Below are 23,764 nucleotides of genomic sequence, written 5' to 3' on the forward strand. Positions count from 1 at the left end.
GTCACTCGAGAGATGTAACAAAAATGCGTAGAAAAAAACAAACATTTTTTTTATAGTATGGTTTTATTTTACGCAGACTTTCATATCTTGTACCACAAGCAGTGCTTGTTTAATTTATGAGGGCCCGAATGGTATCTATTATCTTTGCTTTGTTAACTGGGCTAAAACTTTGTACGTCTGCACTTTCATGAGATGCATCTTGAACGATGAATAACACGGGTCATAGTTCAATTTATACTAGTTGTGTGATTATACTTTAAGCTTGTTATGTATGCGACCACCCTATGGAGGTACATTAGGACATCGCGTTCGCCGAGACCACCGATGACGGCCCGGTACCAGCAACCCTTACGCAACATCACGCCGCCCAACAACGGACCACACCGATCTTTCTTTATAATTTATGTGTCTCTTAGAATTAAGAAAAGTATTAACATAAATAATATTATAATATAAATAATATAATAATTTGTTCTCAGAGCATTCTGTATTGCAACCTCAACACATGAAGTAGTCTAATTAAATTAGTATTAGTATTAATAAATAAGTTTGTGAATTAAAATAAATTCACTTTTAAAGTACATTCGGTTTTTTTAGTCCTTCGATCGCGAACGACGTAATTAGCTATAGTTAATTTAAAAAAAAAATAATTTATTTATCTGGTAGGTTATAAATTATTATACCTAATATTATACTGGTACTACATAACATATTAATATTAAGTATTACGTCGGAATCTTATATGTAACACCCACCTCATTATATATTCGAAGAGTAGGTGTTACATATACTGTACTATTTTAATTTTTCACTTCAGTAGGTTGTTCATATCAATGAAAAATATGGAAATAAGTTATATCGTCACACAGATGCCTGTTGGTAGAGTCTGCCAAACATGTTTGTCATACATAATATTCAAATGTGTTCCGTAACTAAATGAAGCATATACGTGTGTTGGTGTTCGTACACATGTGTGAGTGTTTGTTTAAGAATAGCAACCTATTTAAAAATAAACTGTGAATATTTATTTGATGAATTTCAGTTTGCCTAATTCGAATGAATACATTATCGCAAATTTTACAATTCATAAATGTTATTCAAAAATGGAAATTCAATATTAATAATTACATGTTTAAAATTATCAATCACGTTTCTACCAAATCAAACTTTATATCATTTTCTTGTCGACAGGCTTTTCAAACAAATGTTATTGTAATTAACTTAAGTTTTCAACAAATTTCATCCAAAGTTAATAATTTTGAAATTCGTCTTTGTAGCAATTCTATACCATAACAATGAGTCTTGTACTAATTTATGATTCTTTAATATAAAACAATTGAACAGAAGTGATATTGTGATAACACAAAAATGCTGCAAATAATCATCTATAGCAATATTTAATGGAAGCGCGTAGCTGTAGAGCGTAGCAGAAGCGTGTAGACAAAGCGCATAGCAGAAACGCGTAGCAGATGCGCGTAGCAGAAACGCGTAGCAGATGCGCGTAGCCAAAGAGCGTAGCCAAAGCATGTAGCGCGTCGATAACCAAAATTTTTTTACCAATAGAGTTATTAGTTTCTTTACTATAAATTTAAACCTTGATATTCATTATAGTTAAAAGTCGTACCACTGACAATTGAAATAATTAGTGCGCTAATCTGTCATTACCCCACTGTTTCCGAGGCAGTTGTGCTTTCAATAAAGCTTATTTTTAGATTTGACTTACTTGACCCAATACGGATATAATACTAAAATAAAAATGAAGAAGTTTTAATTTTCAAAATATTTTTTTAATCATTTCATATTTCTTTCGAAAAGAAATTTCATCTTAGTCTTGATCGAGATCCAAGAAGTTTCATAGAAAAAAAGGTTTCAATATCGCTATGCTACATCTCATTTATAACTGCCTGTAGAGCTCTATTAAAAACTGCCTTGTTTAAAATCAACAATAGCGGCTAAAAATGAAAAATAAGGCGTAAACAAACTCCGATAAAACACTGAAGCATAAGCAAGGTTTAGTGCGCGAAGACAATGGTTTACTGGATGTGGTAATTTTATATTTATTAATCTTTGTTGGCAGAAATACTAATATTAGTACAAGCCGAGATGGCCCAGTGGTCAGAACGCATGCATCTTAACCGATGATCGCGGGTTCAAATCGAGGCATGAACCACTGAATATTCATGTGCTTAATTTGTTTATAATTCATCTCGTGCTCCGCGGTGAAGGAAACATCGTGAGAAAACCTGCATGTGTCTAATTTCAAAGAAATTCTGCCACATATGTATTCCACCAACGGCACATATTACACTACGATCAGCGTAGTGGAATATGTGCCGAACCTTCTCCCTAAAGGAGAGGAGGTATTAACCTAGCGATGGGAAATTTACAGGCTGTTGTTCATGGAAATACTATTTACAAACTGACCTTTATTTAAAAACTTATTTTCTAGTTGCCCGTACCCTCATGTTACTCCTGTCAAGCCAGACTATTTATTAATTTGGCTTTTTTGACATAAATAATACAAATACAAAAACCTACTGTACAAATCATGACACGTGAATTATAGGAAGAACGCTCGCTGTATTTCCTCTGTCAGTTCTGTACTCTGACCGAAAATTGAACCAGCTGTCTTGTCATCTTGCCACTACGCTGTCACTGTCAAATACAGGACCTGGAGTTATGTTTCAAAAATGTTTATGCAATGTTGCTCCAAGACAAAAAAACTGTTATCATTTCCAATATTCAAGATATTATGTACTGAACTATAAAGAATCAATATTTAAATTTAGAATTCAAATTTCATTACAAAATAAAACGTTATGACTGAACAAAAAAGTATGAATTTACTGTAATAAAAAACTAATGAATATCGATGGCATTGTAGAAATACAGTGTTGCTGTTAAAATATTACGATTTATTATTACATTTAAACTTTATTTAATTTAAAGTCCACCTTAGTTATGTATTTATTTATTTGTACATGATCATAAACACGTTTTGCTTTTTCATTGTGTTATCGTGTATTTGGTGGCAAATATACGTAATATGATTTAATATTATTGTCTCGTTCACGCTTCGCTTCATTTATTCGCTCATATTTGTCATGTTGTGGTTCACCAGAAATACGGATCGAACACAGCTTATATTCCTGTAGATAACCTATATTAACATCAGCAAGTTCTGCATTGACGCATTTTGTTACCTACTATAAATATATAATACAACAACAATCACAACCTGTTAATTTCCCACTACTGGGCTAAAACCTCCTTTCCCCTTGAGGAGAAGGTTTGGAACATATTCCAACACGCTGTTCCAATTCGAGTTTGTGGAATATACATGTGGCATAAAGTCGATGAAATTAGACACATGCAGGTTTCCACACGATGTTTTCCTTCACTGTCGAGTAAAAAATAAATTATAAACACGAATTAAACACATGAATATTCAGCGGTGCGAGCCTGGGTTTGAACCCGCAGTCATCGGTTAAGATGCACACTTTCTAACCACTGGGTCATCTCGGCTCATACACATACAAATATAAATGTACAATAAATATACAAAGTATCAAAATATATGTATATCAGCAAATTCTGTAATGACGCATTTTGGTAACTATTATAAAAATACAACGCTTCTAAATAGAGATATCAATCTAACAATTCATTATCCGTGCATCTCTCGACTTTTACCTACCTCCTTCACGCCAAACAGACTTGTCACCATATTCCTATAGCTATGATATATCAAAATAAATTCATATTTTGTGAGTACAAATGAAGATTCATGTTTCTTAACTCACTGAAGTTTTATTTGTTTATTTTGTATTAATAATACATCTGAGGGCGAAAAAAAATCGTTCGTAATCCTGCTTGTGTAGAGTGAAGTACTGTCAAACGTTTGACAAAAGTTTGGAACATACGCCACCACGCTGTTCGAATCCGAGTTTGTGGAATATACATGTGGCTTAATGTCGATGAAATTAGACACATCCAGGTTTCCTCACGATATTTTCCTTCAACGCCAAGCACGAGATGAATTATAAACATAAATTAAGAAAGTGAATATTCAGTAGTGCTTGCCTGGATTTGAACTCGCAATTATCGGTTAAAAGCACGCGTTCTAACTACTGGGCCATCTCGGCTCTCCCTAAAGCACTAGAAACATATCTGTAGAGATATATTAGTAATGTTAATGGCAGACATAATAATGCTATACATGGCTGCGTAGTGGTAGAATACATGATAGTGGAACTTTATACTACGAGCTTGCATAAAGCCCTACCACTCACGAAGCCACATTCATAACCCTAAACCTTAGTTTGTAGTCATTTCTAGGGCATTTTATTATCAACGTCGAATCCTCAGCCATATTTCATATCCGTGGTTTTTGTAGTTGCACTTATTCGAGCGCCGGTTTCAATAATGTTTTTAATTACATCTAGTGAGTGGCTTCGGTTTTTGTTTTTATAAACTTTTGTACGAATCTTTTCATCGCTTCCGCCAATATTTAAATTAATGTATTTGATCGTGCTAGTTTGCTTCGGACTTTTTTCGGATGGTTTCATACTTTCGCGGTCGTTTTTCATCGTTTTTTTTTTATATAAATATAAAGAAAATGTTAAGGTATTTGAAATTTTGTATATTATGGCTAAGTTCATTTTTAAATATATTGACAGTATCTAATTAACTAAAGAACAATAAACAAAACAATAAATAAACAATTACTCACAACAATTACCTAATCTTAATCGTGAGTGGCATTTATCATATCCCTTGTGCCTGTAGTTACACTGTCTCACACACCCTTCAAACCGGAACACAACAATACTGGATACTGCTCCTTATCGGTAGGATATCTGGTGGTTGGTAACTATCCAGATGGGCTAGCACAAAACTCTACCATCAGGTAACAATTATAGATAACTGTGATAAAGACTGTGATAAGAATACAAGAGTCGACGCCCAGTCACCAAAGAACTTTATTAAATATTTAACTTTTACCCCATGCATATGGACATATGTAAAATTAATCCTGTAATTGTATACGAGAACTGAACTTGTAACCGTTGAGGCGTCAAAGGCTTTCTGCCAATTAGCCTGCCAGTGACTGCAATAGCGAAAATTTGAATACGAAGCAAATAACCAATATGAAGCGATAGTGCCATCTGAATTTGTCTCTCAACGAATATTCGAACCAATCAAGAACTTTGTGCTACCCTGTCAAAATAATATTTTATATCAAGCCAGTGTACATAGGCGTTTTCAGATATTATACAAGCATCGTTTTCACGATGTAAGGAACGATTTTCGACGGCCTTGTTGATATAAACGATTCAGCTCTTAAGTTAAAAGCCTATGTAATAGGAAATTATTGGGGTTACTATAGAGACATTCTCAGTAAGTGCACAGCTTTGTAAATTATAAGTGGGTAAATGTTTCGGAAAGCACGTAAAGACGTTGATACTAAAATTGAATTTTACCCGGTCGTCGTCATTAATTGTTAATCATTCAATACATTGTATGATATATATATTTATTAAATCAGAAGGGGGACGATTAATGGGCCACCTGATGGTCTGTGGTCGCCACCGCGAACAGACAATGGCGCTATAAGAAACATTAACCATTCCTTACATCACCAATGCGTCACCAACTTTTGGAACTAGGAGGTTATGTCCCTTGTGCCTGTTACACTGGCTTCATCACTCTTCAAACAATACCGAGTACTGCTGTTTGGCGGTAGAATATGTGATGAGTTGATGGTACCTAACCAGGGGTAAAATAATGTAAGATGGTACACGATGGTAGGAAAAGGTAACGGTCGTCAACTATGGTATCGTTATTTATCGTAGCCCAATTTATTTAATATATCTAATATGTTGTATGTATGTATGTCATAGCAAAATTCAAATAACTTTATATCATAATCTATGAACCGTATACCATTCGCAATGTAATAGATTATGTTTCGGTAGATTCTAATCTATTAAAGTTAATTTGAGTCAAATTTATATCTGAATTTTAAACGTTTTATTGAATAAACTATTACCTATTAACTATTATTGAATAAATTACCATTATACAATGTGAGATGAGATGGCCTGGTGGTCAGAACGCGATCATCTTAACCGATGATTTCGAGTTCAAACCTAGGCAACCACCACTATACATATGTGCTTAATTTTTGTTTACAATTCATCTCGTGCTCGGCGGTGACTGTAAACATCTTGAGGGAACCTGCTTGTGTCTAATTTCATCGAAATTCAGCCACATGTGCATTCAACCAACCCGCATTCGAACATCGTGGTGGAATATGTTCCAAACCCTCTCTTCAATGGGAGAGAAGGCCTTAGCTTTAATGTTGCGATAGTTTACAATCTCACGAAATAGATTCTAATCTAATGATATTTACAATTTTACTATTATATAGTATGTATAATTCAGACTTGACTTACTGCGTTTTACTTTTATATGGCTTTGAAAGATGGAAGCCGCGTGTCTATTCAAATACTTCAAGTATCTTTAAATGTCAAAATAAAAAAAAATACAACAGTCTAATAAGATACGAATAAAATAAATTGGTCTTAACTTTTTATTAAGTAGTGGGAAATACACAAACTATTTAAAATAACCTCCTTACCATCCAAACAATAGTTACCTCAGAGTTACCTCTGCATAAAATATTCGCTCTGAATGTCCATACTCCTGAAAATAAAGTAGTCTATTCCCGCTATTACTCAGTGCTATCTGCACGCCTCGCCTGGACACCGCAACAAGTTTTGATTTGTTGCTGCACTTTTGTTTTACGTGTAGCTTAGCACTCGTAGCGGTGCTACGAAATTCGAACGCCTTTGTTCACGAAATAGGCTACAGCTTCGTCATTTACATTACTCTAACAGTTTAAATGAACTTATGTCCTATATTCCTTTAATACCTGTTGACTTCCAAGCAGGATACATTAATTTAAATAATTGTATTTAATTAACATGACGTTGTATTTTTTAAATGTTAAAAAAGAGTAACTACTGAGTTTCTTGCCGGTTCTTCTCGGTAGAATCTACTTTCCGAACCGGTGGTAGCTTCACTTAATTGTAAAATGACGATTCAAAGTGCTTATAAAAGCCTACTTGAATAAAGTTTATTTTGATTTTGATTATGAGCTGATATATCCCAGTGGTTAAAATGCATACATCTGAGCTGATGATTCCGGGTTCAAACTCAGGCAAGCACCACTAAATTTGTGTTTACTCATCTCGTGCTTGGTAGTGAAGGAAACCAGCTTGAGGAAACCGCCATATGTCTAATTTGAACGAAATCCTGCCACATTTGAATTCACCAACCGGCATAAAGTAGCGTGATAGAATATGCTCTTAACCTTTACCTTCCCCTCAAAGTATGAGGAGACTTTAGCCCAGCAATGGAAAATTTACAGACTGTTACTCAAATTAATTCTATATAATTGTTTATTATATAAACAATTTTTTTGAATAATAGCAGCAATCCCATCATTAAAGGAATTTCGTAATAATCCTTTTTACGCTTTTCAAATCAAATCAAATCAAATCAAAATAATCTTTCTTCAAGTGGGCTTTTACAACCACTTTTGAATCGTCATTTAACAATTAAGTGAAGCTACTACCGGTTCGGAGAGTAGATTCTACCGAGAAGAACCGACAAGAAAACTCAGTTACTCTTTTTCAACATTTAAAAAATACAATCATGTCAGTTAATACAATTATTTAAATAAATATATCTTACCTGGAAGTCAACAGGGATTAATTCCACGCCTTTTTATCATCTACAAAATCTTGTATCGAATAATACGCCTTTTCTACCAATGTATTTTTTATAAACGATTTAAATTTACGAGACGGCAAAGTTAAAAATGTCTGCGGAATTTTATTATAGAAACGGATTTTAATCAAACCTATACCTTGAACTATCCGAGAGGGAGAGATCCCACTTTTTATACTAATAGGCTTATTAGTATAAAAAGTGGGATCTCTCTTTTCATTTTGGGAATAGTTTGGAGTGTGTTTAACCACATTTCTTCAATGTCAATTGGTTGATACACAGATAACGCTAGTGGGTTTTTTTCCGATTTAGATTTTGTATGATTGTACATTTCTACCTCTGAACTTACTTATTTAGCATATTGGTAATCGGCTAAGTGTACAAATATAACATAATCTCTACCGGATAATATAATAGGTATATGTATTATAAGATATATGTTTTGATTGACTATAAAATGAGCTGCACTACCGCCATTGATTCATTGTGATTTCGGTGGTCGTTGCGGCAAGTAGGAAGTGCGTTGATTCATTGTTCGTAAAAGTGCTTTATTGTTGTAATTAGTCTCTATACCTATATGTGATTTTTAGTGTAAATTAAGTAATAATTTATAAGAGTAAGCTATTTTGGTCTCAAGTAAGAATAAATAAATGTAATTACGTAGGGTAGTCATATATTTTTTTTATTTTTTTCTTTATTTTCATTTCTGAACCTAAATTCAGAAGTGGGATCCAACTTATTTGCCCACAATTAATAGCCTTGATACCTCTCAAACAACCGTTAATTTTAATTTAGAATGCCACGTAAACGGCTTAATGAGTCGCCGCCTTGCTTGCCTTGCAGTGAATCACGGCAAGAACGTAGGCATATTTTACGATCGCCTCATGACGGAATACGTTCATGCCATGATAGATCCCGTTCACGTTCACGTCATAGTAAAACTATCTTGTACTCGCGCTGTGATAGTTCTCACTCGCGTTTAAGTAACGATAGAACTCGTTCACGGTCACGGTATAGAAGAAATCGTTCACATTCGCGTTCACGGTCATGGCATAGAAGAAATTGCTCGCGTAATAAACATGATGATAACACGTGAAAGATCTAAGTCATGAGCGTTCACTCCTCCGACGGGAACTACCCGGGTGGTTGTTACTCATATCTGTTTGTTTTATAGCCGCTCTTTTTAGGCTGTTCTATTTTTGTGACTTTAGCTTACAAGTGTACAAAATTGAATGATAACGGATAATCTCCTTTTGTGAATTTGTTCTGTGTGGTTATTTTATTCTGTGCAGAGGACGAGGAGTCAATAAGGCCTAGCGTTATCCAGCCTTCCAGTGTTGACATTTCCGGTGACGCGAGTGCAGCAGCTGCGGTTGCGCCACGACGAGCTGAAGGAGCGTGCGAGCGGGACGCACCACTCAGCCCCTGAAAGGTGAAGGAGAGGCGGCAGGCCACGCTGCGTAAGCGCGCGTGCAGACTCATCGCTGATGCGCACGCCGACCTCGTCAGGCCGGCCGTCGGCCTTCTCTGAGATCGCCATCGCGAAGCCGGCGTACACGATTGTTACGGCGTATAATTAGCGAAAGTCAGGTTAGGCCGAGTCACTAAAAAGTTAGGGCTTTGGTTGACACACCTGAACCGCAGAATGTGAAGCAGAATGAAAACAGGCACGATCGACTGGGAAGCGAGGGCGCTACCATCTGGTGAGAGTTCTTCCCCACAGTCGCTACGAGCTTCAGATTGTTGCTGGTTCGTACGGGAAATCAACGCAAGCGGCTGCGGAATACATGATTCCGTGGCAAGGAGAGTGGACTTCCGATGTGAGCTCCGCTATGTCTAATGGTGAATTAATTCATTTATTTCGGCATTTAGTTAATTCATCTGTTTTTGTAAATTTTTATATGCGAGTTGTTCTGATTTGTGTTTGTGCTCGGACACTGTCTTGTAGCTGCTCAGACATGTGGTCTTGGTGTACACGCAGGGTCATGCCACATGTTGGCCTCTGACGAGTCGTGGTTCGTGTGGTATGTGATGTCTGCGAGGCATACACGTTCGTGTTTTTATTATTGTTAGTTTAGTTAGTTTAGATTGAAACATGCTCTTATGGGCACCGATTCACACATGTAAAGATATGACTCAGTAAGTCCGCATAGACCTCTGTCGAGCCATGAGGGGTATGAACCGCTTAATTAAAGTGTTAGCAAGTAATCGCTACGAGCTCAAATTTCTGAGCGGAGATCGTAGTAAAACTACCCAAGCTGCGGCGGCACAATATATGGTGCCGTGGAAGGGCGAATGGTGTCCTGAGTCTTGTGCGTCGTTCTTCAGTCGTAAGTGCTAATACGAATTCTTTATGTTGACTTTAGTCGAGCTTATAATTATGGTGTGTGTGATACCTGAATTACGATGTAATTCGGATGACATATATAATTTTTGTGATACCTGAATTACGATGTAATTCGGATGACGTATATAATTTGTGTGATACCTGAATTACGATGTAATTCGGATGACGTATATAATTTGTGTGATACCTGAATTACGATGTAATTCGGATGACGTATATAATTTGTGTGATACCTGAATTACGATGTAATTCGGATGACGTATATAATTTTTGTGATACCTGAATTACGATGTAATTCGGATGACGTACATAATTTGTGTGATACCTGAATTACGGTGTAATTCGGATGACGTATATAATTTGTGTGATACCTGAATTACGATGTAATTCGGATGACATTCATTACGTTTCTGATACCTGAATTAATGTTTAATTCGGAAGACATGTTTTTATGTATGTGTAACTCGGAACATATGTAAAGCATAATGACTTCCGAGTTAACTCATACAACGGACATAAAGTATACGGTCGCGATATTTGTATGGCACACAATGGCGCCTTGTGTGTCGTGCGGGTATCGGGACAGTATATGTCACTAAAATATTCATGTAACATAAAAGTTTATACGATTTAATCCGCAGATGACGATGATGATGTGGGAGAACAGGACAATTCAACGCCTGGAACAAGCCAAGGTTTGTCAATGCCACAACTTGACTGTGAGGATGTTGATATGCCACAAGACAACTCGGAAGGGTGTTCATCAAACGTCGTCGAGGACGACTCCACGTCAGGAGAGGCCGTATAAGATATATGTTTTGATTGACTATAAAATGAGCTGCACTACCGCCATTGATTCATTGTGATTTCGGTGGTCGTTGCGGCAAGTAGGAAGTGCGTTGATTCATTGTTCGTAAAAGTGCTTTATTGTTGTAATTAGTCTCTATACCTATATGTGATTTTTAGTGTAAATTAAGTAATAATTTATAAGAGTAAGCTATTTTGGTCTCAAGTAAGAATAAATAAATGTAATTACGTAGGGTAGTCATATATTTTTTTTATTTTTTTCTTTATTTTCATTTCTGAACCTAAATGTATATTATATAAATTTCCATAACAATAAAAATACGGTAATTATCCTATTAAATTTTTATGATGATGTTAAAATTCTTTAGTGTTTTAACAATAACTTCAAAAATGTTTTTGAAATACACCACTTGAACCACTTTCTCTACCCCGAGAACGCAACTAAGCCTTTGAACAAGCGTCTAAGCCTCTTTGTACACTGAAGGTAGATACGGGCTTGTTTGTATGAAACTGTTTGGTACCACTACTGTTCTTAGTATATACGTATACGATATTATACGAATTTTAAGTCACTAACATATGCAAAGAGTTCACTTATATAAGTATTATTACTTAATACTGTATATTATACTTAGGAATTGAAAAAATTAAGACAAAATGTCAAATATTTTTACAGAATATAAAAAATGTCTATACATTATCAATTTTCTTTTACTAAAGAAAATGAAATATATAGAAAGAAAATATGTATTCGGCATTATCATTGAATATTTGTTAAATTTATTAGTTCTTAATCGTTACTTTATAAAATACTATTTTTTATACAATATATTTTATGTCGCTTATAATGTAATTCGAAATACTCCACAAATACGATAAAAAAATTAAACAATTCAACGAATATTTCGCAATGAAACTACGGTCTATACAAAATAATTGTATAAAATACTTGTGTTAAACATTATAAGCAACAATATTGACACAATGTAATATTTATTTATTTATTCAAAATAGTACAAAGAGCAAGTAATATAGTAGAAGTGATTACTTTAGTGAAAGAACATGTTATTCTTTTTTACCATTATACTGATACCAGACAGCTACTGAGCTATGTCGTAACCAAAAGATATGCGTGGTTATGATGTAATCTAACCCATTGGTTAGACTACATCATAACCACTTGGTGGTAGGGCTTTGTACAAGCCCGCCTGGGTAGGTATCACACACTCAGCAGATATTCTACCGCTAAACAACAGTACGCAGTATTGTTTTGTTCCGGTTTGAAGGGTGAATGAGCCAGTGTAACTACAGGCACAAGGGACATAGCATCTTAGTTATGAAGGTTGATGGTGCATCGACGATGTAAGGAATAGTTAATAATTCTTAAAGCTTCATTGTTTATAGGTGATGGTGACCACTTACCATCAGGTGGCTAATATGCTCGTCCGCCAACCTATTCCATAAAAAAAGACATGCATATCTTAACCAATGATAGCGAGTTCAAAGGTTTTATTAAATCATCTCATACACAGTTGAAGTAAAACGTCTTGAGGAATATGCATATGTCTTATTTTTATGAAATTCTTCCACACGTCCATCCACCAACCCGTAATGGAGCAGCGTGGTAGAATACGCTCCAACCATCTACTAAAAATGGAAAGCCTAGCAACAGGACATTTACTGTCTACTATAAAAATAAACGTTTTCTATATAATGTAGTATCATGTATATCACTTTTAAATCCACATAACATCTAAACAGACATATTTCGCACCGTTCTGTGCTGATAACGATACTGGGTTTGGATAAATATTATAATTTTTAACATGTAATATTCCTTCGAGGGGATTCAAACCTAAAACGAGTACAACGGCTAAGCGTTAAGGAGTGTTTGTATTAGGAATGTCGACGATGACGTTGAAGATGACGGCAGGTGTTTCTAATATTGTTATTTTTAATATCCTGTTTTTAACAACTGTGATATACATTATTTGTTTACTTCAATGTATGACGTCAGAGTCTTAGGCTCTTATATAAATATATTATGTCATCTTACATAATATATTTATGAGATGAGAAGATACATTTGAGGAATATATTAAACTGTTAAGATAATAAATTAAGAAATTACAAAATAATGCTAAGATGCAATTTGTTAGAGAGTACTTCGAGTTTGCTAAGAAAATGCAGGTATTATGTAGCTTATAGTATTAGTGAGTAGCGTGTCTAACGTTGAGAATTTCAGGTATTTTCAAATACACGCACCTAAAATTCATATATAATATAATTTAAAATTAATTATTCAATATTCTAAAGTATCATTTACTCGGTAGATAATTAGTAAGTTAGTGTAAGATAATATAATTAGTTTCATGCAGGTTGTATCATTATTACAACCATAGCCTGTAAATTCCCACTGCTGGGCTAAAGGCCTCCTCTCCCTTTGAGGAGAAGGCTTGGAACATATTCCACTACGCTGTTCCAATGCGGGTTGGTGAAATGCACATGTCGCATCATTTCGAAGAAAATAGACACTTGCAGGTTTTCTCACGATGTTTTCCTTCACCACCGAGTACGAGATGAATTATAAACACAAATTAGGTACACATTGCCTGTGCTTGAACCCGAAATCATCGGTTAAGATGTACGCGTTCTAACCAGTGGGCCATCTCAGCTCCTTACACTATCTTAATATCCCTTACACTAACTTAAGTGGTTGTTCAAGTAACTTACATATCTAACAACAAGAGATATATTAATTTAAGTCTTGAGTTTGTAACTTTAGAATAACATTTTGAATTCGTAATAATTTTGGAATGTGTTTCTAATTGATTCATCGAATTGATTAAACAACCATTAGAGAAATGGCTATTATTATTTCTTTGTAATTTAGCTAGGCAGATAGAAAGGCTGGGATGAGGCCTGACCAACATTATGGCGCTAAAAGAAATATTAATCAATTTTTACACTGAAAATTTGCCCCCAACCTTGGGATTTAAGATCTAATTTTTAACTTTGCCGTTCCATAAATTCAAATCGTTTATAAAAATACATTAGTAAAAAAGGCATATTATGCGATACAAGATTTTATAGATAAAAAGCGTGGAGTTAATACCTGTTGACTTCCAAGCAGGATATATTAATTTAATTAATTGTATTTAACTAACTTGACTTTGTATTTTTTAAATGTTGAAAAAGAGTAACTACTGAGTTTCTAGCCGTTTCTTATCGGTAAAATCTACTTTCCAGACTAGTGGTAGCTTCACTTAATTTAAAAAATGACGATTCAAATGTGCTTCTAAAAGCCTACTTGAATAAAGTTTATTCTAATTTGAAATTTGAATAATTAATATGTTATGTTCCTTGTGCTCGTAGAGAAAATGTATCACTTATTTTTTAAACCGAAATTTAACAATGCGTAATTATAAAATATCTGATGAGTTAGAGATTATCTCCCCAAACAGATTTACAGTGCATAAATTGACACGACGAGCAATAAATATATGTGACAACACGTCACGAGCACATCGGGCATGTGACGCGAATTCATAACTCCCACTAAGAATAGCTCAATGCAGCTTAAGAAGTATTTACTTCAAAAATGTGATTAATTGTGTGAGCACAAACTCACCAGACTTTTCTTTTGATCTCAAAAAAGAGTTCTTCTTTATCCGTAGAGCGTGCATAAAACTCTTTGGCTGTGAATTTCTTTACATAAAAATTAAATAATTCTTTGATTCGAATTTTAAAAACCCGAAAATCGAATTACTCCGGAATGCTACTAATTACGGATAATCGTTTCACAAATCCAAAATCGTAAACTCCGTTAAGCTTGCCCGTTAAGATAGGTACCACTTAACAGAAATATATGTATTACAAGCAATACCTATTATAGTTCTAGTAGGTAACTATGTATTTAATATTTCAACGCGTAGTGTGTTTACACCAGCATGGCATTTTGTATGTAAGAAATGACTTACCACTACCATCAAAAATATATTCTTTCTTTCTTTCTTCTCGGTAGAACCTACTTTCTGAACCGCTGGTAGCTTCATTTAATTGTTAATTGACGATTCAAAAGTGCTTGTAAAAGCCCCCTTGAATAAAGTTTATTTGGATTTTGATTTTGATTGAATCACTTACCAATATGTGGCCCTTTTACCAATATACCCAGTCCAGACCTAAAGTTTTTTTAAATCACGTCCATACAAAATTGAAGCTATTATATTCTCGATATAAAAACACAATAACTTTCTCTTAATCCAGGAGTCAAACTAGCGATCTTCAGCAAATAACTGGCGAGGTCAAAGAACCAGCTAAAATGTTCTTAATAATATTGTGCAGTCTTTTCATTTAAATTAAGTTTCATGTGTAATAAGGCACATTGTAGTGGAACGGCTGAGAAACGTAAATTAAACGAACCTTCCGTTTCGAAATTTGTCGAAACACTTTGAATCTTAACCCGAATAATATAAAGTCCATTTCGTTATGCCCATTCAAGTGATTACATTTTTGTTTGTATGTAATCCAATTTGCTGGAAAGAATTTTTAAACAATGTATTTGTGGAATTGGGTGCTGTAATTATAATGTTTTTAATTCATTTGATGTCGCATCCACACGTTAATCTTGTCGTGGTATATTATGATAGGAATGATATGAATTACATCGAGAATTATACAAGATTTTAAATGAACATGGTTATTTTTATTATGGCAGTTATTTAATACGGGATATTTAAATTGTTTTTATTTTTAAGTTGGTGGAGCTCGATATTTCGACATTATCTATGAATGTCTTGTTTACAAGAATTGTAAAAGATAGCGGTCTCGGCTTGCAAAAAAATTGGACATGTGCTATAGGATTTTTATTTGTTTAAGCCTAACTTGGAAACTTTGATACGATTGCTTAGGTCAATGCTGAATTAGAATCCCTGTAGATTAAATGATTTATGGATGCATCAAAGAATTTTCATACAAACTTGTTTTTTGTCTAATAACTGACCGCGAACCCCATTCTATTATTCCGAAACGCAGTGATTTTTCTTAAATATTTTTTTTAACCGACTTCAAAAAAAGGAGGAGGTTCTCAATTCGTCGGGGCCTTTTTTTTTTTTTTTTTTTTTTTTTTATGTATGTTACCGAATTACTCGAAGATGGCTGGGCCGATTTTGACAATTCTTTTTTTGTTTGAAAGGGCATGTTTTACAGGTGGTCCCATTGTCAGAAGATCAGGATCTGATGATGGAATCCTGGCGAAATCGAGGGAACTCCTCAAATTTTATAGGCACACCTATAGTGATTTCGGTTTTATTCAAAGTGACTTGGTCATATGCTCACGAAAAGTGACATTTGATGAAGTGGAACTGATGATGAAGACCACAACTGGTAATCAGAACCTATTAGTAAGTAACTATTTTACGGGTTTAGTTCTATTTCTTTAAGATAGTCGTCAAGCAATTGATGTTAGTAAACATGCCTATGATGAAGTCTAGCTGATGGTGGATTACCCGGAGAATTCCTCAATGATTAACGGCATTGCATCGGGAAAAATGGTATTGTCTAATTGGCGATGAGCAGTTAAAATTAGGCTATTGTAACTTAGGTAACGCTTAATTTGAGTTGCAGTCCACATCGTATTGAAACGGGGTTGAGTTATGTTTAGAGTCGAAAGCCGAAATGTACTGAGTATAATAAAGTGAATGATAAACACTACCAATTGTAATTATAAATAACAAAACAACACTGAAAAGCATTAAATAAATTTTTATAAATAAAAAAAAACCGCCTTCAAAAATGAACTAAAAAGAAAAAAATAATCAGTTACATCCATATCCAATTTACGATTTTTTAATCACCTTTTGAAGTCGGTGCCAACAAAGTAAATTCCTATATTTCCTATATTGAAATCATTTAATTTGTATCGATAGTAAGGTTTGTCTAATGGTGTCATCTATACAATAAATAGATTTAGTTTTTGTATGTATGTATTATGTACCTATATTAGCAATGTCGGCACCGACTTTGAGAGGTGATTAAAAAATCGTAAATTGGATATGGATGTAACTGATTATTTTTTTCTTTTTATTTCATTTTTGAAGGCGGTTTTTTTTTATTTATAAAAATTTATTTAATGCTTTTTTTATAGATTCCAATCTATATATATATATAATCTATCTATATTTTACTTCGGTTAGTACACACTGCAGGTATGTTTAATATTGATGGTGTATTGTATGGTGATGATGAAGCTATTACATAGGTGAATTATAACTGCCGTTGTAATTCACCTATGTAATATTATCTTTATAAATAAATTATACTGAGTTTCTTGTCGGTTCTTCTCAATAGAATCTTCTTTCCGAACCGGCGGTAGCTTCGCTTAAATGACGATTCAAAAGTGCTTGTACAAGCCTACTTGAGTTAAGTTTATTTTGATTTTGATTTTAACTTTTAAATGAAAAAAAGATGATTACCCTGTTTTACTTTAAAAATAATTAGCATAGAAACATGCCAATTCCAACATTTTAGGTGATGAATTTTGAAAAGTATTGTAACAAATGCCAAGGCATTTGCAAAATCTGCTTATGAGTACAAGTACTCATAAGCAGATTTTCATATTTCATAATTACATAAGGAAAGATGAAATTTTCATCCTACATTTAACACCCTTATCGTTTTGAAAATACCTTTTTTAATGCTCACCTGCGTTCCATAACGAATATTTGAGCAAAATTTCATTCTATTACACTTAGGATTATACTGTACGTTGTATGCCATTTAGACATTTTTGAACGTTACTTATTTTATCCTAGTTGTTGCCCGTGGCTTCGCTCCTGTTTTAGGGGTTGGTTGTCACGTGTAAAGCAAAAAACAGTAGCCTATGTCTTTCTTAGGAGTTCAAGTCGGCTTCATACTAAATTTCATCAAATTAGGTTCATTGGTTTGTAAGTGTTAGAGTGACAAACAGACAGATAAACAGAATTACTTTCTCATTTATTAATATAGAATTTCCTTTTATAAAATATTCCTTAATAAACTTTTAATGATATAATTCATTTTAAATTATAAGAGTCGATATGTCCCAGTGGTAAGAACGCGCGCATCTTAACTGATGATTGCGGGTTCAAACACAGGCAAGCACCGCTGATCCATGTGCTTAATTTGTCTTTATAATTCATCTCGTGCTCGGCGGTGAAGGAAAATATCTTGAGGAAACCTGCATGTGACAGATTTCATAGAAATTCTGCCACATGTGTATTCCACCAACCCACATTGGAACAGCGTGGTGGAATATGTTCCAAACCTTCTCCTCAAATGGAGAGGAGGCCTTTAGCCCAGCAGTGGGAATTTACAGGCTGTTGTTGTTGTTGATATAATTCATCAATAAATAATGAAACGATTTTTAATATCTCTCAATATCTTCAAAAGTTATCGTAAAAAATATTTTTAAAAAGCAATTTTATAACAACATCGTAACGATACAGCCAAGTTAGTAAATCGGTAAAAGATTTGCTGAACGCAAGTTTTCCTTAACTTCTTTAGATCTAGTATTTTATATTTTCTTAGACAAGTTCCGATGTAACAATCTGTTACAGTTTTGCGAGCTTTCGTGTTCAGGAAACTATCAAAACCGTCAATTTTCTCTATACATCTATCATCTGTGAAATATCTCCGTATAGTGTAGTACAGACAATCTTGATACATAGCCTAGTTGCAATGCAGTGAATTTGTATCAATTATGCTATATTTTATTTTAATATACATCTTCAATATTGCTAGGGTTTTTGCAAGACGATCTCTGTAGGCAGCACGTACTCATCATATATTTTACCGCCAATAAGGAATACTAATAGCCCAGTCGTTAGTGGATTTTAACCGATGATTGCGGGTTCAAACTCAGGCCAGCAGCACTGAATTTTCATGTGCTTAATGTGTGTTATAATTCATCTCGTGTTCGGCGGTCAAGGAAACCTACATAAAACTAATTTCAAGAAAATTCTGCCACACGTGCCACCAATCAGCATTGGAAGAGCGTGGTGGATGTACTCCAAATTTTCTACTCCAAAGGAGATATATATTCGAAATTTTAAAGTACAAAACGTCGCTTGAAAATCGACCTAAATATCACTAGCTTTAATTTATCTAATACTATTATTTTATCCTAAAACTTTAGTGACAGCCGACAAAGCGTGATTTTTGGACTGTTGAACATTTTAAATAAAAAAAAAGTTACGAATATTTTTTGTTAAGCACTTTGACAGACGTAAGCCGATTGTGAGCTCGGAAAAGGGAAATACGAACCTTTTTTTTTGTATAAATATGAAATATTATTTACCGAAATGTCTGGTGTTATTCAGTGGTCGCACTTATTTATTGATAAGACTCTTATCCAAAAAATTGACACTGTGAGATTTAGTATGTCTGATAACACACAAAATTTAAGTAACTTACTAAGGAAACAGTTTTCTAATGTTAAACTCTTGTTTACTTGGTGGTAGGGCTTTGTGCAAGCCTGTCTGGGTAGGTACCACCCACTCATTAGTTATTCTACCGCCAAACAACAGAACTCAGTATTGTTGTCTTCCGGTTTGAAAGGTGATTGACCCAGTGTAACTACAGGCACAATGGACATAACATCTTAGTTTCCCTATCTTACAGCGTCATTGTCTGTGAATGAAGGTGACCACTTACTATCAAGTGGCCCATGTGCCCGTCCGCCAACCTATACCATGAAAAAATAAATATGCTATTATACGGCTCTATTACTTAACAGTATATAAAAATATATTTTCTTAGTTCGAAAAACGTTTTAATGTATGCGTTGCGCTAACACTTTGTACAGTTATTTTGATTAGTGAACAAAGGTTCTGAAAGAGTACTGTTGACGTATGATTAATGTACCGTTTGTTATAGAATAAAACAATAACAACAACAGCCTGTAAATTTACAACTGCTGGGTTAAGGCCTTCCCCTTCGAGAAGAAAGTTTGGAGCATATTCTACCACGCTGCTCCAAAGCAAGCTGGTAGATACACATGTGGCACGAGATGAATTATACACAAATTCTTATTTCTGTTTATGTATATCAATACTAATAAATATGATATACCAATAAACATAAAACTTATAGCAGATGCAGCGCTTTACGGAGATGCTTTAAGTATATTAATTTATTGTTATTGTATAAAACGCGTTCACTTCACTAGCGCTTGTTGCGCTTAATTTAAACAGCTTGACAAGCGTGAATTTAATGTACAGTCGGGGTAAGAAAAGGTTCGTCACCTTAAGATCTATTTTCGTGTGCTTAGTATGAACAATGATCTGCTTTACCGATCGAGAATGACATATTGCGTCGCAAAAACTTGACGACTGACGAAGGTTTTCTTACTCTGACTGTACTCATAATTATATATATAGGTCACAGGAAAGGTCATGATTCTGTTTCGTCTGCGATGAATGTTTGCACAATTCCAATCAAGATATTCTCTTGTTTAGTTTCAATTACTAACACATCAGATATCTCAATTGGTAAAACAAATACGGGCTGTGTACACATTTGTGATTTTACTCGAATAAAGAAATAATTTACTTCTGGTATCTTAGTGAGGTAGCGTACTCGTTAACGCAATGCTGGCTTCCAATTCTCTCGAGGCACGGATTTGCAGCGTTTGCACAATTCGAAATGAAATGTTTTGTAACATTTAATTTTTTAATTTCTTGTCCGTGGAATTTTATGAGCGCAGTACGTACCTATATACAGTTAGATTCACTCAATCGCAAACCAACAAAGGTCATACCTTTTAAATAAATTTGACGATTTCCGTGTAGTGTGTACACCGGTACACACTACACAAAAATCGGTATTTTTGTGTACACCGAGAGTCGAGATGGCCCAGTGGTTAGAACGCGTGCATCTTAACCGATGATTGCGGGTTCAAACTCAGGCAAGCACCGCTGATTCATGTGCTTAATTTGTCTTTATAATTCATCTCGTGCTCAGCGGTGAAGGAAAACATCATGAGGAAACCTGCATGTGACAAATTTCATAGAAATTCTGCCACATGTGTATTCCACCAACCCGCATTGGAACACCGTGGTGGAATATGTTCGAAACCTTCCCCTCAAAGGGAGAGGAGGCCTTTAGCCCAGCAGTGGGAATTTATAGGCTGTTGTTGTTGTTTTTGTTGTTTTTGTGTACACCGGTTTTCATGGGTACGCCACTCCGAGGTCCTGGGTTCGATTCCCGGCCGAATCGATATAGAAAAATTTCATTACTTTCCCATGTTGTCTTGGGTTGGGGATTTGTGGTACGGACGTTACTTCTGATTTTCCATAGCACAAGTGCTTTAGCTACTTACATTGGGATCAGAGTAATGTATGTGATGTTGCCCAATATGTATGTATATTTATTCATTCGTTAGTTGATGTCATTTAAAATATTAATCGTTATAAAACAAAAAAAAATGTTATAACAAATATAGAATGATCAATATAAGTGCTCTGTAAATCGGAATCAAGCTGAATTATTCAACTCCAAATGACAATAATGTCTGTCCGACATGTGATAATTCCATTAGCGATTTGAATCGAGTTGGATAAGCAAAAATATATTATGGACGAAAATAACAAATATCGAATAATATCGAGCAGACTTTTACTTAAATTAAAATTTAATAAATTTAATTTACAATTTGAATATTCAATATGCACTAGCCTTTATAAATAGTTTATATGTGTATATAATATAACTCTACCTATATTGGGTTAGGCAAATAATACACCTGAGCTGAGATGGCCCAGTGGTTAGAACGCATGCATCTTAACCGATGACTTCGGGTTGAAACCCAGGCAAGCACCTCTATGTTATATATGTGCTTAATTTGTGTTTATAATTCATCTCGTGCTCGGAAACCTGCATGTGTCTGATTTCTTCGAAATTCTGCCACATGTGCATTCCACCAACCCGCATTGGAACAGCTTGGTGGAATATGTTCCAAACCCTCTTTTTAATGGAAGAGGAGGCCTTAGCCCAGCCGTGGGAAATTTATAAGCTGTGTACTTTACATTTTAAATAATACACCTGATCACAAGTGATCACCACTTCTCATAAACATTGGTGCTATTAAGCATCAATCATATCTTACGTCGTCTATGTGTCATTAACTTCAGGAGCTAAGATGTTAAGTCCCTTGAGCCTATAGTTATACTGTGCTCTTTAACCCTCGTAAACAAATGATATCATCAGCACTACACCACAAAATTCCTATTAGAAAATAACATACAGTGACATTTTGAACAACAATGATCCGATCCACATTGGAGCAGTGTGGTGGTATATGCTCCTAAACTCCTCCCCAAAGGCCTTAGATCAGCTCTGGGAAATTTACATGCTGTACATGTTCTACATGTTGAACTAATTGGCAAAAAAAATGCTGGTACAATTTTCTAAACTTCACAAAAAGCCATTCGTGTATTCCAACTACCGATATCTATGCAACTACAGTATTTTTGATGTCCAATTATATCGATCCGTGTGTTGCACTAGGTTTGTTATATTTCGTTAATTGCTCTACACAAGCTGTGGACAGGGTTATTGCGATATATTTTCTTATTGAATATAACTGGCCCTAAATTTATATAGTTCTATGTCTGAATAAATGAATAGTTAAATTGTTGAAACAGATTGTATAACAGGAGAGATCTGATATTTTCAGAATTCGAATAATTTTATATATTAGAGAAAACCTTACACTTCACGAGAATTTTTGTTTTAATTATATAATTCTTTATAATCATTTAACTTAGCAAGGCACAATTTTACGCTACCAGGGTGTGTAACTATTAATGAGACTCTTGTGCTTACAAGATGTCGATTAAAAATAACAATACGTTACAAATTAATTGAACAGCAATACATTACAAATCAATTGCATTAGTTATAATCTAAAACCAGGTAATTTAATTTTATGTTGATTCAATGATTTACAGGCAAGCCCTAATTATTTTTCATGTCATATTTATATCGTTTAGGTAGTCAAGGAAAGTATATTGAAGTTACGAGTAAATCTGATTAATGTGCCCGCAGTAGAGTAGTTAAGTAAAATAATCTCCTAACATTAGCCTAAGAATGATAACACAAATATTGATCTTTGCCCAGCAGTAAAATTTTTATGTTGTTGTCGTTTGTTTTTTATTATTTATAAAGTAAGCTGAACCGAATTTGATGAAATTCGGTATGAAGGAAACTTGAACTTCAAGAAAGCACATATTATACTACTTTTTTGCCTGATACATGACAAACCAACATAACATACCGTAAACGCGGGCGCGATTACTAGTTAGGTATATGATGACGAGAATTGTATTTTGTGTGTGGTTTTGTCAAAACACAATTATTTGAGTAATCAATCAATGCGCTATAATGCGGATGTTTGGAACATATGAATCATTCTAGACGCCTGGGACGCAGCTGGATTTCACCTAAGACAAGGGAAATTAGTAGAAGTGGCATCCGCAGGGATGATATATGGCATATTTCAAACGAAGAAGGGTTAAAGCTAAACAATCCTTAGATTTACAAAAACGTGACTTTTTTATTTTATACACACAGTTCATGATTAGAAACAACCTCTTAACCTACCACTGCTAAGAAAAGACCTCTTCCTTTTGAGGAGAAACTTTGGACTTCTTATTCAACGCGTACAGGTTTCATCGTGACGTTTTCCTTCATCATCAATAATGAATTGAATTATAAATATAAAGCACGAATTCGATGTAATTTACTCCCTTTGAAATCAGAATCATCGGTTAAGAA

At 34.5% G+C, this 23,764-nt stretch overlaps 2 protein-coding genes across 2 annotated transcripts in view; both read left to right on the forward strand.

The window, feature by feature from the left end:
* LOC124537892 overlaps positions 1-23,764 on the forward strand; it is a 414,407-nt gene that overhangs the window by 310,286 nt on the left and 80,357 nt on the right. The window lies entirely within an intron of this gene.
* LOC124537891 lies at positions 9,699-11,133 on the forward strand. Its single transcript, XM_047114851.1, has 2 exons — positions 9,699-10,127; positions 10,786-11,133. The coding sequence occupies exons 1-2, from the start codon at positions 9,965-9,967 to the stop codon at positions 10,950-10,952; spliced, it is 330 nt and encodes a 109-aa protein (XP_046970807.1). The 5' UTR covers positions 9,699-9,964; the 3' UTR covers positions 10,953-11,133.

This window comes from Vanessa cardui, chromosome 19 (genome assembly GCF_905220365.1).
Source record: "Vanessa cardui chromosome 19, ilVanCard2.1, whole genome shotgun sequence".
NCBI classification, from domain to species: domain Eukaryota; kingdom Metazoa; phylum Arthropoda; class Insecta; order Lepidoptera; family Nymphalidae; genus Vanessa; species Vanessa cardui.